The sequence below is a fragment of the Biomphalaria glabrata genome, chromosome 6 (assembly GCF_947242115.1).
Source record: "Biomphalaria glabrata chromosome 6, xgBioGlab47.1, whole genome shotgun sequence".
Taxonomy (NCBI): domain Eukaryota; kingdom Metazoa; phylum Mollusca; class Gastropoda; family Planorbidae; genus Biomphalaria; species Biomphalaria glabrata.
Genome location: NC_074716.1, coordinates 31,854,013 through 31,869,754, shown reverse-complemented (window position 1 = coordinate 31,869,754; position 15,742 = coordinate 31,854,013). Strand labels below are relative to the sequence as shown.

Below are 15,742 nucleotides of genomic sequence, written 5' to 3'. Positions count from 1 at the left end.
CCGTTGTTCATGTATTTTGCAGAGCCAATAGTTGTTTCCCTTTGTTCATGTACTTTGCAGAGCAGATAGTTGTTTCCATCTTTCTGTGAAACAGGTGACGTAAAGACCCTAGCATTTAAATCGAAGAAATTAAGAGAATATTGGTGAAGGGGATGGTAAGGTGTCCCGAAAAAAACAACTGCTTCTGACGTGCCGCGACAGTGACCAAAGACTGTCTCCCGCCTTCGACTCAATGCCAGACAATGCGCGCCCCACGGAAACTAATAGTCACGATTCATTAGCCACAAAAGACAACCGAATGATAACAATTTTTTTTTCTGTAATAGTCTGACTTTGACGTTTCAACGGTTTCAATGCGCTGGTTGGCCTTTCTGTATATTTACCAATAGAGACAGGATCCTGGAAACAGGCGGGCGCAATTAGGGTTTAAAAGTCCTTTTACGTAACAAAGAAAATCTTGATAATCTTCGTCAAATGGAGCCACTGTATTCTGGCAGAGTTGGTACAGCAAAGAAACTCATCCTAACTGTGTGTAAGAACAAAATTCAGGCGTCCCTTAAGAGTCTTCCAACATACTTGTTCATCTGGTGGTACACGAGACTCTACAAGCTCTTTGGTAGGCTAGTAAGTTTACAAGGAGGAATCGGGCTCGTAGAAGTTTTGTTTTGTTTATTTTCGGTGGAGGTTTTACATAGCGATAATAACCTATTAAAAACAAAGACTTAGACTTAGATACGAAATAAAAACATTTCATGCTAGTGTCTTTGGAGACAGTCAAATTTTGTTAATTGAGAAGTTTTTGACTTAGTTGTTTGGTTAGACAGCGATGACATAGAAGGACTCTCTTCATTATCGGATTCACTGTTTGACTCGTCAACACTCTTGATTGTCTCATTGCATTGCATTTCACCCGAGTTCAGTTGGTTAGCTGGAGTCATCTGTTACCTCCGCCTGTGTTCAGTTGGTTAGATGGAGTCATCTGTTACCTCCGCCTGCGTTCAGTTGGTTAGCTGGAGTCATCTGTTACCTCCGCCTGCGTTCAGTTGGTTAGCTGGAGTCATCTGTTACCTCCGCCTGCGTTCAGTTGGTTAGATGGAGTCATCTGTTACCTCCGCCTGCGTTCAGTTGGTTAGCTGGAGTCATCTGTTACCTCCGCCTGCGTTCAGTTGGTTAGCTGGAGTCATCTGTTACCTCCGCCTGTGTTCAGTTGGTTAGCTGGAGTCATCTGTTACCTCCGCCTGTGTTCAGTTGGTTAGCTGGAGTCATCTGTTACCTCCGCCTGTGTTCAGTTGGTTAGCTGGAGTCATCTGTTACCTCCGCCTGTGTTCAGTTGGTTAGCTGGAGTCATCTGTTACCTCCGCCTGTGTTCAGTTGGTTAGCTGGAGTCATCTGTTACCTCCGCCTGAACATAGCCAACAATCCACTCAACACACAACGAAGAGGTGTACAAGAGGTACCAGTCCTACGCGTTATTTTGTTTTTCAGACGGGTCACTGTTGAAGCATCCCTTCAAAGCCCAGGATGGGGCCCTTATCAAGTGCCCAGACCTAGATACTATACCAGGTGCTTGCTGCGTCACTACATACAATTTCGATGCTGAATTGACAGAGATGACCAAAATTGAACCTAATCCATACAATAAATTTGTCGTAGTTTATAATGTTTAGAAAACAAAAATATGACCTATAAACTTTGATTGTAGAGTTCTAAGCGTTGTATATTAAAGTAAACAATATCAATAAATATATTTCTATAGACCTAAATCGTTTGGCGAACTATCATAGGGGCTCGTGTTCGAGTTTCAACAGAAAACTGCTGAGTGGCTAAAAGTGACACAGAAACTTTCTTCTACAGGTCATCATAAGAGATTGAACTACAGCGTACTGAGCATGCCATAGCATACAAGATATGGTATGCCTATGAATTGGTTTTAAAATAGCAATTAAAACTAAGGCAAGTACAAGTAGGATTTATCTATCTATCTATCTATCTATCTATCTATCTATCTATCTATCTATCTATCTATCTATCTATCTATCTATCTATCTATCTATCTATCTATCTATCTATCTACCTATCTATCTATCTATCTATCTATCTATCTATCTATTTATCTACCTTAGTGCTGTTTTTTTTAGCAATATTCGAGAAACACATTCATTTACTTGATCACTGTACAATGAAATGCGAGTCGGCTCGACGGAGAGAGAGACAGACAGACAGACTGACAGACAGCTAGACAGAGAGACTGATTAGAAGGGATCAAGCGGGAGCAGCAAGTCAGATCTATAAAGAAGACTTAGAAAATCTATTAAAAAGAAAATAAAGAAACAGGATTTAAAAGAAAAAATATTTCACTGGACATTGTACAAAGCGGGTCTTATCGGGAAAAATCAATTAGCAATCAAGTGAATTCAAAGATTTTGTTTTTAGGTTTGCGTGACATCTGCTCGTGCAGTCTATACCCCCCTCCCCCTAATTGTTCCCTAATCTTCTAGATAATTGGAAAGTATATGTTGACACCTGCTAGTAAGTATCCCACCCCACCCCCTGATCTTAGTGTGTGCCACCCTACCTAAGACAATCAAACACGTACACACTCTTAAAATTCAAAATCCCTTCAGAAATCAATAGTGAGTCGTAGAGAGCGCACTTGGGGAAGAGAGTGTTACACAAAAGATAAATTAGACTTATACAACGCAGCATGTCTACTAACATTGCACTTGACACCAGATTTAGAATCAATATTATTTTCAATCTTCTTTTTTTCACATTTAATAGTCCCCCCCCCCCCGCAATTAGGTGGAGTTTTTTTTTGTTTTTTTTTTAACATCATATATCCATAGGTAATTCTATATGTATAAGTTGGTTTAATGAGTTTTTTATTTTTTAGCTTTCTAGATGTTTGACAAAATATTGAGTTCATCACTGAAATAATTGCTATAAGAAAGTTGAACAAATCTTCGTCACCATTGTTCGCGTGTAACTGGGGGGGGGGGGGGGGGGGAGATTGTTGAGCAGTGTGTATATTTATGAGGGTGGGGAGGTCATGGCGGGGTTAATTGCATAAAGATGCTTAAATTCGATTAGGAATATTTATTCAGATTTGTTTTTAAAAAGTTGCAGACATGTGTATTGGTCAAGAACATAGGTACATGTTATAGATAGACAGAGAGGAAGGTCAATGACAACAAGGAAAAGGTCATTGAAACAAAAATGTAGGTATGACGATGACCTGACACTTTCCAGAAGGAAAGGGTTTGAACCGAAATATATGTATATCTTTGAAATACCAGTAAAATCAAAATTTGAAAGACCTTTTTAGGTGCCATATATATTTTAAATAGTAATTATAGTCAAAGCGAAATATCATTTTAACATTAGTTAAATAATCAATCATTAATCCATCAATTATGAAACTTTAAACAAATAAATAATAATGTTAAGCCCATAATGCCTTGTGTTGCTGTTTGAACAGCGTGCAATAGATCTACTTACTGTGAGGAATTGTAGGAGCGAATGGTCTCAGTATGCCTGACAGGTAATGGCTGGGTCTCGGTACCATGGTAGTCTCCTTATGTAGCCAAGGGCTGGTCATCGCTTGGACAAGACGTGTCACTATCATATGACCATGGTCCTTAGATATATTTTTTGTTTAGTTTATGTTAGAGAAACGTCCACCGGTTCTAAGCAAAAACATGTTCACTCTGAATTAAGACAATGTCTATTGCTTCCTGTCTCTAGAATGAAATAGTATCTCCTACTACCACTGGACTAAACACACAGGGGAATGGACTCAACGTTTTAATGAACTTACTAACGAAATGAAAGACTTTTGTCATCAAATGTTGAATTGAAATGTGAACAAACCACTTCTGTTATGTCTCTACAGAGAGTAAAAAAAAACTGAATTGAAATTCGGAAGGGAAAAAAAAAGTAAATAATAATAAAACAAAATTAAGTAGATTTAGATTTCAATCAATACAATGAGTTCATAGCATGTGAAGTAGCAACGGACCGTAACGAAGATCTTTTCTATGTAAAATTCATTTAATTAGCTTTGGTTCGTATTTTGTTCATTTTTCGCCATGCTTCTATTCAAGTTTGAATTGTATGTATCGTTCCAATACTAATGTAGCGATTATACAGAGAAAAAGAACAGAGTCAATGTGACAAGTGAAGTTGTACTAGTAAAGTCTGCACGACTGATGTGACAGGAAATAATTATTCAGGCCTCGGCTTTGGTTTTAGACGTTAATAACAGCGGGGAAAAATCAAATGTCTACATTTTGTGAATCATTATGGTTTTGTTTTTTTTTCTAATTATTTTTTAAAATTCTTTATCATTAAAACCTTTTTATTTTAAAAAATAGTAATGCTAAAATCAATAAATAATAAAAAAAAAAACAATCAATAAATCACAGATGCCATTGGCACTTTCGCTAGTGCAACGATAACCTCCAATAAGTTTGTAGACATTTGAAATTCTCACAAGAATGCTTAATTAGTGTTGACGTAATATTCTAATTATACGCTTGACTGAATATTTAAAAAAAAAAGAAAAGATTTTCATTATCTGAAACACCAACGGTCGATAACATTCTACTTTGTTCTATATACCAAACAGAAAACAAAATATTTCCTTACTTCTCCAATAACAGATTTTTAAAAGATTACAAAATGCTACACATAATTTGGACATGACTATTGAGAAAGTTGATGGTTTGACATCTCTAGAGTGGTAACTAATGCTCCTGAACGAACTGTCACCGAGTTCTGAAAGTAAAGAATGGTAGCTCAAGATGTTGACTAGTCGTGATAATTATCCATCGCATGAAATTTAGATCTAGTGGAGGCAGGCCTCAAAGTGTGAGAGATAGTGGGACACTCCACTGTGGTATGGGAGATAGTGGAATAGCTCCACCAAAAGAAGAAAACGTGATACCCTTAGCTCGTGCTCGAGTGCCAACTGTCGTGAATGTTTTGTTTGACAATATTTTCCAGTTCTACTTTTGTATTTGTTTACATTGTCTTTACACGTAAGCTTCCGAGTAGATAGCACGCAGACAGCAACAGATAACGAGATATTAAAAGGGGAATGGTGCAGGTAGCGCGTAAGATTTGAAAGCAAACTGTTCTAGCGTTTGGTTTATCCTTTAATACATAAAGTTATGATAAAATTAGGTTATTTTTAATGACTAATATAATATGTTGACTTATAGAAAAAACAAACAACTCCTGATATCTTTAAGCCCCAAACGTCAAAGCGATGTCTCATTTCTAACAGGCCATAGTGTTTTCATAAAAATACTTGAGGGGAAAGAGCTCATTTATTTATGCGAAGGTCACAGGTCAAGAAGTTGACGTGTACTATTATCTACTAATGTCACGCCAACGTTGGTAGCAGTGTTATAACTTTGTGACACATTGCCGCTTGTCTCTTATCTCTTTGAGAATAAAACAATAAAAAAAAAGACGATTTTTTTTACTGGGAATATTTATTTTAAAACAATGTAAAAATATCTCTGTAAAAATATAGGCCAGTGAGCTATTTTTAATAGGTATTATTGTTTTTTTTTATACATTGTCTCGCAACTTTTTAAAATTATATTAATTTGTTTAAGACGCATATGTTATTATACGACGTTTAAATTTGTCATGAGACGTCCATGTTTTTGTAGAGATGAAATGAGCTTCAAACGTCATTCATTGTTCACTTGTACAATTGTTTTCAGTCGCAAAGAACTTAGTGCGTAACGCAAAGTTTTGGCTTTATTCTACGACACATAGAGATGTTAGTGACCAAGTGGCCAGGTGTAACCGTTGGTCATTGGTAACAGGTGAGTATCACCCCCCTTCCATTAAAGCATATCCCACTAGGTCTGTCTCAGTGCGAAACTTCATTGTCCAACTAAATTGACCATACAGAAGCATTCAACAGATGGTGAATAAGTCACTTAAATTATACTAAAAACTAAAACATAAAAAATAATGTTAGTGATAGAAGGAATATAGAGCTCCATATTGAAACATTCTAGAATATATTTATTACGATGTTTTTCTTTAACAGTAGCTAAAATATGTTATCTCAGTGAACCGGGTGTAGCTCTAACAGCAAGAAAGAGAGAGCCGGGTGACAAACTGAAATAGCTTGACGTCCTTTGAGCCAAATGAATAAATGTACAACAATGAGTATTTCCTACTTAAACTACTGAGCAACTTATTCCATCACAGATCAAGGATTCCGAACTTTGATGACATTGTCAACCTCACACCTCGTAAAAATGACATTCAATGTAAAGACGGTCCAAACCTAGTACACTTGGTAGTAAGATATTCACAAAGGGAAATTAATCCAATCACTTCACGGCACACCAGAATAATGAGCAGAACTCTAAAGCACAGAATAGTTGTCGGACTTGACTTGAGGCAATAACGGGAGAGGACTCGTGGCTGACGGATCACCAATCTACTAAAACAAATGCCTTCTGCAACCTCTTTATCTTCCCCCCTTCTCTCTCTCTCTCTTCTACCGTCTCTCACTCAGCTATGACTGACTAGGTTATATGGGAGTCAATATTCTTTATTTTCTTCTTATTGTGTTTAATAATGTTAAAACTAATCAATTAAGTCACAATGCAAGAGTTGCCCCCCCCTCTCTCCAACACTCCCCCTCTCCCACCCCAGCCTCTCCAGTGGTTTGCTCTTTTCCCAACGCATCCTCTGTGGTGTGATCGTCAGGTACCGCCCTCTCTCGCCTCTTGTTTGAAACTCTTGAAGAGAACTTTGAAGAGAGACAGAGAGAAGGGGGGGGCAGCCTAAAGTAGTAGTAAGGTGATCAATACTACCCCCCCCCCACCACTGTTTCACATCTCTACCTTAGCCATTATAGATCGTTTTTAGAAACATTAACAGACCCGAGTTATCGCTCCTTCTCCCCTCGTCTCACCAAGCTATTCTCCCGCCATTTTTCTTTCCTGAATCTGCTGTCGTTTCAATTCCTGAGCGCCCCCGTCTTAGGAGCGCGTCACTGCGGCGTCGTGATAGCATGCATTGCTCCACCCATTTTACTCCTCACTTAGGCGCGCCCCTGCTCCCCGCTCCTAGTTAGCCTTCCCCTACCCCACATCCCCCTTTCTTCCCCACCAACCAAGCAGTCACGTTGAAAGACAAAAGCTTCCCATATAGCGCCTCGCTGCCGAGCAGAGGCGATCGAGTTCCGATCCCGTAGGTTGGTGTACTTTTTTTCCCCCCGTAAATGAGGATGTTGGGGCGCCACAGCTGATCTAATGAACAGCTAACATTTTTAACACCCCAAAAGCAGTTTTTGTTTTATTTTAGTGTTGCGCTGGTTTTATCAATCCGCGTCATTTATGTTCTAACTCTAGTATCCGAAGTTTGTTTATTTCTTGTTTACTGGTCAGTAAGAATGATTTTGTTTTAAGTGGGCAAACACCTAAATATTTTAAAGTTCATTTAGCAACTACTCTGAGTTTTTTAAAGAAAATGTAAACATTCTCTCTCTCTCTCTCTCGATGGTGCAATAAAAAATTACATTACAAATCAGTTGCATTTAAAAGATGATCTTCTGACGAATCACTTCTCGGAACTGGGTTCGACTCTAACAAAACAGACAATTACGGAAATGAATGGGATGTGGAGCTGAGAGTAAAAAATCGAATAGCTACACAGCAAAGGCGTTTGAGTTCAAATCCCTACTCGAGCTGAGTTATGTGTGCTGAGCGTCTAAAGGCAGCACTGAAACCTTCTCCCACCCCTAATGCCCATAAGAGAGATTGGACCTGATCTCACTGAGCATGAGTTTAGCCTAAAAGAGACGATTTATAAGAGTATTTTTTTTTTAATGTGCCAATGTCTTAGGAATCAAGATCAAGAAAGTCCAGGTTAAACAAAAAAAAAAAAAAGAAATAAAACACGCTATGAGTTAGGTGAACACTCACCCTGGAGGAAAAACAACTGCCAAGTTTGACGAAATGACCTGACATTGCGCTCACGTAAAAACTTTTCAGACATGAGGTCAAGACGTTAAGTGCTAATGGCCATAACGTAACCCGGTGTCAGGGACTCTTTATGACCGTCTCCATAACACACCTCACCACACACACACACACACACACATACAGACGTCATTCATTTCTTTTTATCTCCCGCACAAACACAAACACATACATTCAAGCAATTGTGTTCTCTAGTCTAACTAGAGTTGTTCTGCATTCGGCCACTACAAAATCGAGATCTGTTTACTTTCGTGGACTTTATGGCCAAGTGATAAAGCAGATAATGTATCGAGAGTTTCAGTTCAAAACCGCGTTAAACAGAACACAAAGCGCTTTTTTTATAGAGCCTGTACATTAAAACTTGTATAAAAAAGTATAAGTATAATTGGTTGGAACCAAAGTCAAAGGCTTGATAGATTAGATAAATAAACAGACAGACAGACAGACAGTCAGACATACAGATAGATAGATAGATAGATAGATAGATAAATAAATAGATAGATAGATAGATAGATAGATAGATAGATAGATAGATAGATAGATAGATAGATAGATAGATAGATAGATAGATGGGTGGACGGACGGACGGACGGACAGACAGACAGACAGACTTACATACAGACAGATAGACAGACAGACAGACAGACAGATAGATAGATAGATAGATAGATAGATAGATAGATAGATAGATAGATAGATAGATTGATAGATAGATAGATAGATAGATAGATAGATAGATAGATAGATAGATAGATAGGTAGATAGATAGATAGATAGATAGATAGATTGATAGATAGATAGATAGATAGATAGATAGATAGATAGATAGATAGATAGATAGGTAGGTAGGTAGGTAGGTAGGTAGGTAGGTAGATAGATAGATAGATAGATAGATAGATAGATAGATAGATAGATAGATAGATAGATAGATAGATAGGTAGGTAGGTAGGTAGATAGATAGATAGATAGATAGATAGATAGATAGATAGATAGATAGATAGATAGATAGATAAAGCCTACAGACAGACGGGTTTTTAGATCAATAAGAACTTACACTTGCAGAAAGAAAAAAAAACTGAATGTTTTAATTGATTTTAGAAATAAGGAAAAAAACAAAACAAGGGGCCACTAAGTTGATTGTCATCCTATTAGACCTTGTGTTCTCATTGTTTGGGGGTAAAAAAAACAACAACTCAACAAAGCCAGAACATTCAGACATCAAACCAATGCAGCTGTTACCAAGGAAATGATCAGATCTAAACTGAATGGTAGAGCAAAGTGGTGGTGTAAGATTCAGTGTATAGGGCGTGTGTATGAGTGTATGATTCTTCTGTATTTCTTACTGACTTTCTCTCTCTCTCTGCTAGTCTGTCTCTGTATGCCTCTTTTATTCTTTCTTTCTGACTCACTCTATCAGTCTGTCTCTGTATGCCTCTTTTATTCTTTCCTTCTGACTCACTCTGTCAGTCGGTCTCTGTATGCCTCTTTTATTCTTTTTTCTGACTCACTCTGTCAGTCTGGTAAAACGTTTGAACACATTATCTCTTCAACACCAATGTCCCGATAAATGTAAAAACAAAACAATCAATCAGAAAAAACTATTAGTCAATTAATTAATGGTAATTAATTATTTGTTTGATATCGAACAAAGGAAATTACTCCTTCAGAATTCAGAGATATGACTAAATATATGGGTTATGTCCCCTAAGCAAATGTACACATTCTTTCTCCCACACCCTTTCTCGATCAAGTTGAAAGTTTATACAATTATTTAAAACATGTATCAATTTAAAAACTAACTAACTAGTCAATTTGGTATCGGTAATTTGTTGGATATCGAATAAGGAATACCCTAACTTCTACATTATTGAGAGATATAGTTGTAAATGTGGAGTTCTTCCCCTTAGACGGTTTTTTTTTTTTTTGTTTTTTTTTTTAGTTTGTTTTTAACTAGGTTTTACATTTTGCTTGTTCTATTTATTTAGTTTCTTCTGCATTTTTCTCTCCCGAATCTTTCGTTCCAAAGTCTAACTAGTCAAATAAGTGTGACAATAAAGCCACGCTTCAATGTAAATACCTGGCTCTCAAAAGTGTTTCAACAAGAGCTTAACAAAGCAACAAAAAAAAAAAAAAAGCTTACCTTAAAAAAAAAAAAAAAACTTATCTAATGGATAGAACCGCTAACTGCTACCATTTATATAAATCTGGCAGGGTTTAGTTCCCCTTCTGCTATATACAACAACATTAATTAATTAATACTAATTGATTAATTAGTTAATGTTTTGGATTGCTTCGTGTATTGTCATCGACTATGAATAATTATGTAAACTTGATCCAAGAGTACGAGGTGGAAGGAATAAGAGTAACATGGGGATTAAATCCATATATACATCCTCATCTCTCATTAAGTAGCACTTCATCCCTTATTTCGATATCAAACAAAATAATTAATCACCAGTAATTAATTAACTAATTAAGATTGATTCATGTCTTGTCAAGTACAATGAATATTTGTGCAAAGTCTCAACTTGATCCGAGAATGTTAAATGTTAAAACTTTTTAATTGACAGACCGACAGACAGAGTGAGTTGAAAACAATAACAACTGAAGGAAGTGTCTTCATAGAATGCAATAGTTTAAACTTCTGGTGCCGTTTCAGTTTCTGTGCAGTGATTAGAATGTAGTAATCTATTCCCCATGGCGGCGGGATGAGACGTGGGGAGGGGGGGGGGGGTACTGAGTGTCACACTTCCGTCTACATTTCAAATACACACACACACACACACACCAAAGAACAAAAGTCCTGGCTGCTCTTTCTACCTTATCCATTCCTAAGTCTTCAAGTCTGCTGATGTTATGAACAACGATTGGATACAATCACCACTCCCTATCCGATCATCAGTATATCCTCTAGCATGTATCTACTGACCTCACAGACACGCTAAGGATCGCATCGTATTTCATGTCTGAGATTTGGCGACATTGTATGCACGTCTGTGTGACTGTGAGAGTGTAGGTCTTCCTTGTTTTCCACGGGTGTGCACTCACAGAGCTGTGGGAGTACTCACTCTCACATGCACCCATACACACAAGTAGACCACACACACACAGGCCTACACACACACACACATGCTAGGGGGAAAGAGAGAAAGGTTGAGAAATGTGACAATAAATTCTCCTCCAAACACAGAATCGCAATTACCTGGTTTGGAAGAAGACAAGAGAGAGAGAGGAGGGGGGGGGAGGCGACAATGAGTTGGGACAGACACCCGAGTGCTCTGACGAGGGTTCTCGTGTTATTAGGTGTCAAGGGCTTTCAGTGATGCTGATGAAGTAATAAAAAAAAAGGAAATAAAACGTATCAAATGATCCTGAGACACGTGTAACGTCTAGGTTGGAGTCAAAAAAAAATTTCAGTTGTTGTTTTCAATTGACAATAACGCGGGATGTGTGGCCTTTGAGCAAGCTGATTTTATGCAGGCTACTTTAGTTACTGTTGTGTTTTCTTAATGCCTTTACCAAACAAAAAAACCATCGCCATAAACACAGCAAGCACCATCAACACAGCTCGCATCATCAAGAACAACATCTGTACCGATACCATCGGCATCACCTGCGCAATAAACACCAACAACAGCATCGATATCATTAGCATTGTCAAGAGCGAAACCTAAATAAACTACTTAAACCACCATCAGCATCCCTTCAGCACCAACAACAGCATTGACGTCATTAATACTACTGCTACCGTCATAAATAATATCTATGGGGCATATGATGTTACTGATGCCCACGTGAACTTTTCCCCAACTGATGTCGGGTACCCATTAGAGTTAAGGGGACTCGGAGGGGCCCTGAAAATCCCGAAATTTAAAATCCCAATCTTCAAATAGGATTCGAACCCCATAGCCCTCGGTTCTAAAGCTAAGCTCTACCACTCCGCTACCACGCCTCGCCCCCCCCCCACCCACTAAAAAGCATCAAGGGCATCATCGACCCAAATATCCACATTATTATCTACCCACACACCAGCAGAATCAAACCAAACCTCCACAGACATGTATCACCAACACTAACTCAACACCTTCACGTTTGCTTCTATACCCTTTAGTCTAGAACCATTGGGGCACCACACATGATCTGTCGACTTTCTCCACTCCTCTGTCCTCTGTCTCTGAATACAATCTCTTTCTTTTCTCTGAAACTCAATACAACTGACTTGTGAACATCACCCACCGAGATTGGAACCTACAACACTCGAGAACCCAGAGCTGTACAATTCCAGTTATACCTATTGATAATAACTAGCTAGTTATCTGGTGTTCTTTGACTCTTATCGAATCGGCGTCAAGTTCAAATCCCGCTCATCATTCCCTGCCGCGCAGCTAGTATGTGGTAATGTCTCATAGTGAGTGTACTCAATGATTGCTTGTACTATCTGGCCGTGCATAAGCGCTTTGGACTGTTCGGATAAATAAAAACATTTCGCTGGGAAAGTGCTTAAAACTAAAAGAGGCATTTATGGAATTGAAGTTTTACTAGCAGTATGGCCCCTCACTTGGTAAAGGTAGATTCACCTTTCGGATCTTGCTACCTATAGGAGGCCAAAGGTTAACGAGAGTGTCATGTCGCCAAGAACAATGACCAACCGCTTTTTTCTTTTCCCCAAGTTATGTCAGAGACCCATTAGAGCTGAGTGGACTTAGAGGCGCCCTAAAGATCCCGAAATTAAAAATCCCAGTCTTCATAAGAATTCGAACCCGTGACCCGTCTTTTCAGAAGCTATACGCTTTACCACTCAGCCACCTAGCCTCCATGGCGCCTCACATGAAACAATATTATGAAGGCAATTAAGCGTGGGTCACTGAAACAGATGACATTTAGATCATCTGCCCTATAGACCGCATGGTCTGAGAGGAGAACTGAAGTACTTTCCTTTAGTTGTGTTTTAAACATTGAATGAATCTCTTTGTGTAAATAATTCATATTAAGAGTAACAACATTTCAGTACAATAATAGGATGATTAGAAAATCTATCTTAATCTTATTATCTACTACAAAGTAAACACAAAACCCTCAGACCTCTGAAGACGCCACTGACTAGCCCTGATTATCTCTCGCATGATCGCCGCCCCTGTATAATGCGCTAAATCATACTCTGTTTAGAGTAGACATCGCTTCAAACACAACAATAAATGAACAGAAGTCAGCAGACAGTACCTGCTTCATGGCAAAGACGAAATTAAAAATAAAAAAAAAAAGGAGGGAGGAAGTATAAGGTTAGCCTTGGGTCTAAACCAGTCAAACAGAGAGAGGCGGGGCTAGATGGCAGACACGCCCATTTTTGGCCTGTCTGGGCTAAGCCAATGGCATATCAGAGGAGCTGTGTAGTCTCTCGCTGCTGATATCGCACGAGTCTAAGAGCCGTACCTCACTCTCTCTCTCTCGTCTCTCTTGTCTCTCTCTCTCTTGTCTCATCCTCTTTCTCTCTTTCCTACCTCTTCTTTCTCCCCCCTTTCTCTCTTGTTTCTCTTGTCTCTCTCTCTTTCCTTACTCTTCTTTCTCCTTAATCATTCTCTAAAAATAGAACTAAAATTAGGTCTAGATCTAAAAACAAAACCCGTCCATCCCCTCCCCGGGTATACTTCTTCATTTCAAACTTAACACCAATTTAGACAAAAGATCATGTAAATAAGGGGCGACACCGTTTCACCCCCAAGTCACCCCAACCCGCATACTCTCCGCTCCCTTGTACCCCCTTCTCCTAAACCTAGCCTAGCAGGGGCGACAGGCTAGCAGGGGCCACAGGCTAGCAGGGGCGACAGGCTAGCAGGGGCCACAGGCTAGCAGGGGCCACAGGCTAGCAGGGGCGACAGGCTAGCAGGGGCCACAGGCTAGTAGGGGTCACAGGCTAGCAGGGGCCACAGGCTAGCAGGGACCACAGGCTAGCAGGGGCGACAGGCTAACAGGGGCCACAGGCTAGTAGGGGTCACAGGCTAGCTTAGGTCAACCAAATGAAAGAAACAAGACTGAAAGAAAAAAAAATCAATTCATTGTCTCTAACAAACTTTGTCTACATTTAGTTCTCTCTTCTTCACTATATCTACAAAATAGTTTGAACTTTACATAGTAAGCCAATGAATATATTGACTATCATTTCCTGCCCATATCTATAATTAGATGTCAAACTAGTTGTAGAGGTTACTTTGGATGTTTCTAGATCTAAATATTTACTCAGTAGTTTGGTCAGTAGTTTGGTCAGTAGTTTGGTCAGTAGTTTGGTCAGTAGTTTGGTCAGTAGTTTGGTCAGTAGTTTGGTCAGTAGTTTGGTCAGTAGTTTGGTCAGTAGTTTGGTCCCTAGACTTATTGACCAAGCGGATTGTTCTCTTCCGACCATTCGCTCGTCTCTCTCTCTCTCTCATTGAAATTACATTATGCTAGAGACGTAGTGGGGGGGGGGCAAGATGCCCCGGGCACAATCCACATTGGGGCGCCCCAAGCAGCCTATATGTCTATGTGATGTTCATGGAAAATAGAGTGGGGCGCCAATAAAGTTATTTGCCCCGGGTTTATTTGTTCTCTAGCAAGATCCAACTCACTATTTCACTTTTCGAGCTAGATTAGTCATCTTCAAGATCTATTTAGACACTAACAAACTAGTATTATAAGCACCGTCTCGCCCAGGTCTTGAAAAAAACAACCAAAAAGAACTTTTACAGGACCCTTTTTAGAAGAACAATAGAAACTGAGATATGACTGCTCTAGCTGCCTCCAAATAATTAACTACCAGTGAAAAGGGAATCGATGTTCACTATCTGGTCTCGCAACTTCCGGTAAAGCTGAAAGCTCCGCATTTCCGGTTCCGCTTTGACCACATTTTAACCACGCTTCCTGGTCAAGAGATTTCATTGTGTGGGTGTGTGTATGTGCTGTTGGTCTGATTGTGTTCAATACATGAACATTCAAGTCTGTTTTCTGCCAGATCTCCCGCCACTAACCCTCGATCAGCCCTCGCCTCACTTAAGGCTTCTTCCTCTCGGGCTTTTGGCCAGGATGTGTTATCTCCCGCCTCATCGTCCCATGACATCAGATGAAACTCACTCTCCCAGGCTTGTTGGTTTTTATGTCACTTCCTTTATTTTTTTTTAAAGTCTGACCCAAAAAAAAAATAAAAATAAAATGAAATATTCACATAGTCGTCCCCCCCCCCTCCTTTCTTTCTAGGTATTGTTTTGGTTTAGTGTTCACACCTTAAGCGACGCTGCAATATCAGCCTACATATCTTAGCGCTATGATTTTATTTTTAAATCTTTTCCATTGACGTTATCTTCATCTTGACCACTGTATATGTTGGGAGAAAGGGGGGAGGGGAGGGGGCAGTAGATTAAAGAAGAAAAGGTCGCGAGCTAGAAGGAGTTTTAACTTTTTTTTTTCTATGGAAGTTGTTGATTTTTTTCCCATCAATCGATGATGCTATTATTTGTTTTCATTGTGTGTGTGTGTGTGCGTGTGTGTAATGTATGTGCTCCTAGTAGATGACCCAATGCTCACATGGATGTAATAGTGACAGACGATTCGTCCAGTGAGTCATCACGACATGACATGACATTTTTAATATCTATTTAGTGGTTGGAGAAATTCCCGTTATTATTAGATAAAATAAACAGAAGAGCGCCAGTAACGACTTCGAATAGAAACATCCTTTATTGACTTTGGATGTCAAA

General features: G+C 39.1%; 1 protein-coding gene across 13 annotated transcripts in view; it reads right to left on the bottom strand.

Moving 5' to 3' along the window:
* Window positions 1-15,742, bottom strand: part of LOC106077229 (B-cell lymphoma 6 protein homolog) — a 103,887-nt gene that overhangs the window by 55,936 nt on the left and 32,209 nt on the right. Inside the window, exons 1-2 of one of the 13 annotated variants that reach the window (XM_013238058.2) lie at window positions 6,204-6,592; window positions 3,499-3,886 (exon numbers count right to left, since the gene is read on the bottom strand). The exons of 11 other annotated variants lie outside the window; for them this stretch is intronic. In XM_013238058.2, coding sequence (XP_013093512.2) covers window positions 3,499-3,625 — 127 coding nt within the window. In that variant the 5' untranslated portion in view covers window positions 3,626-3,886; window positions 6,204-6,592. Of the gene's footprint in view, window positions 1-3,498; window positions 3,887-6,203; window positions 6,593-15,742 lie in introns of those variants that run through there. One more of the 13 variants, XM_013238072.2, reaches the window with a different exon arrangement.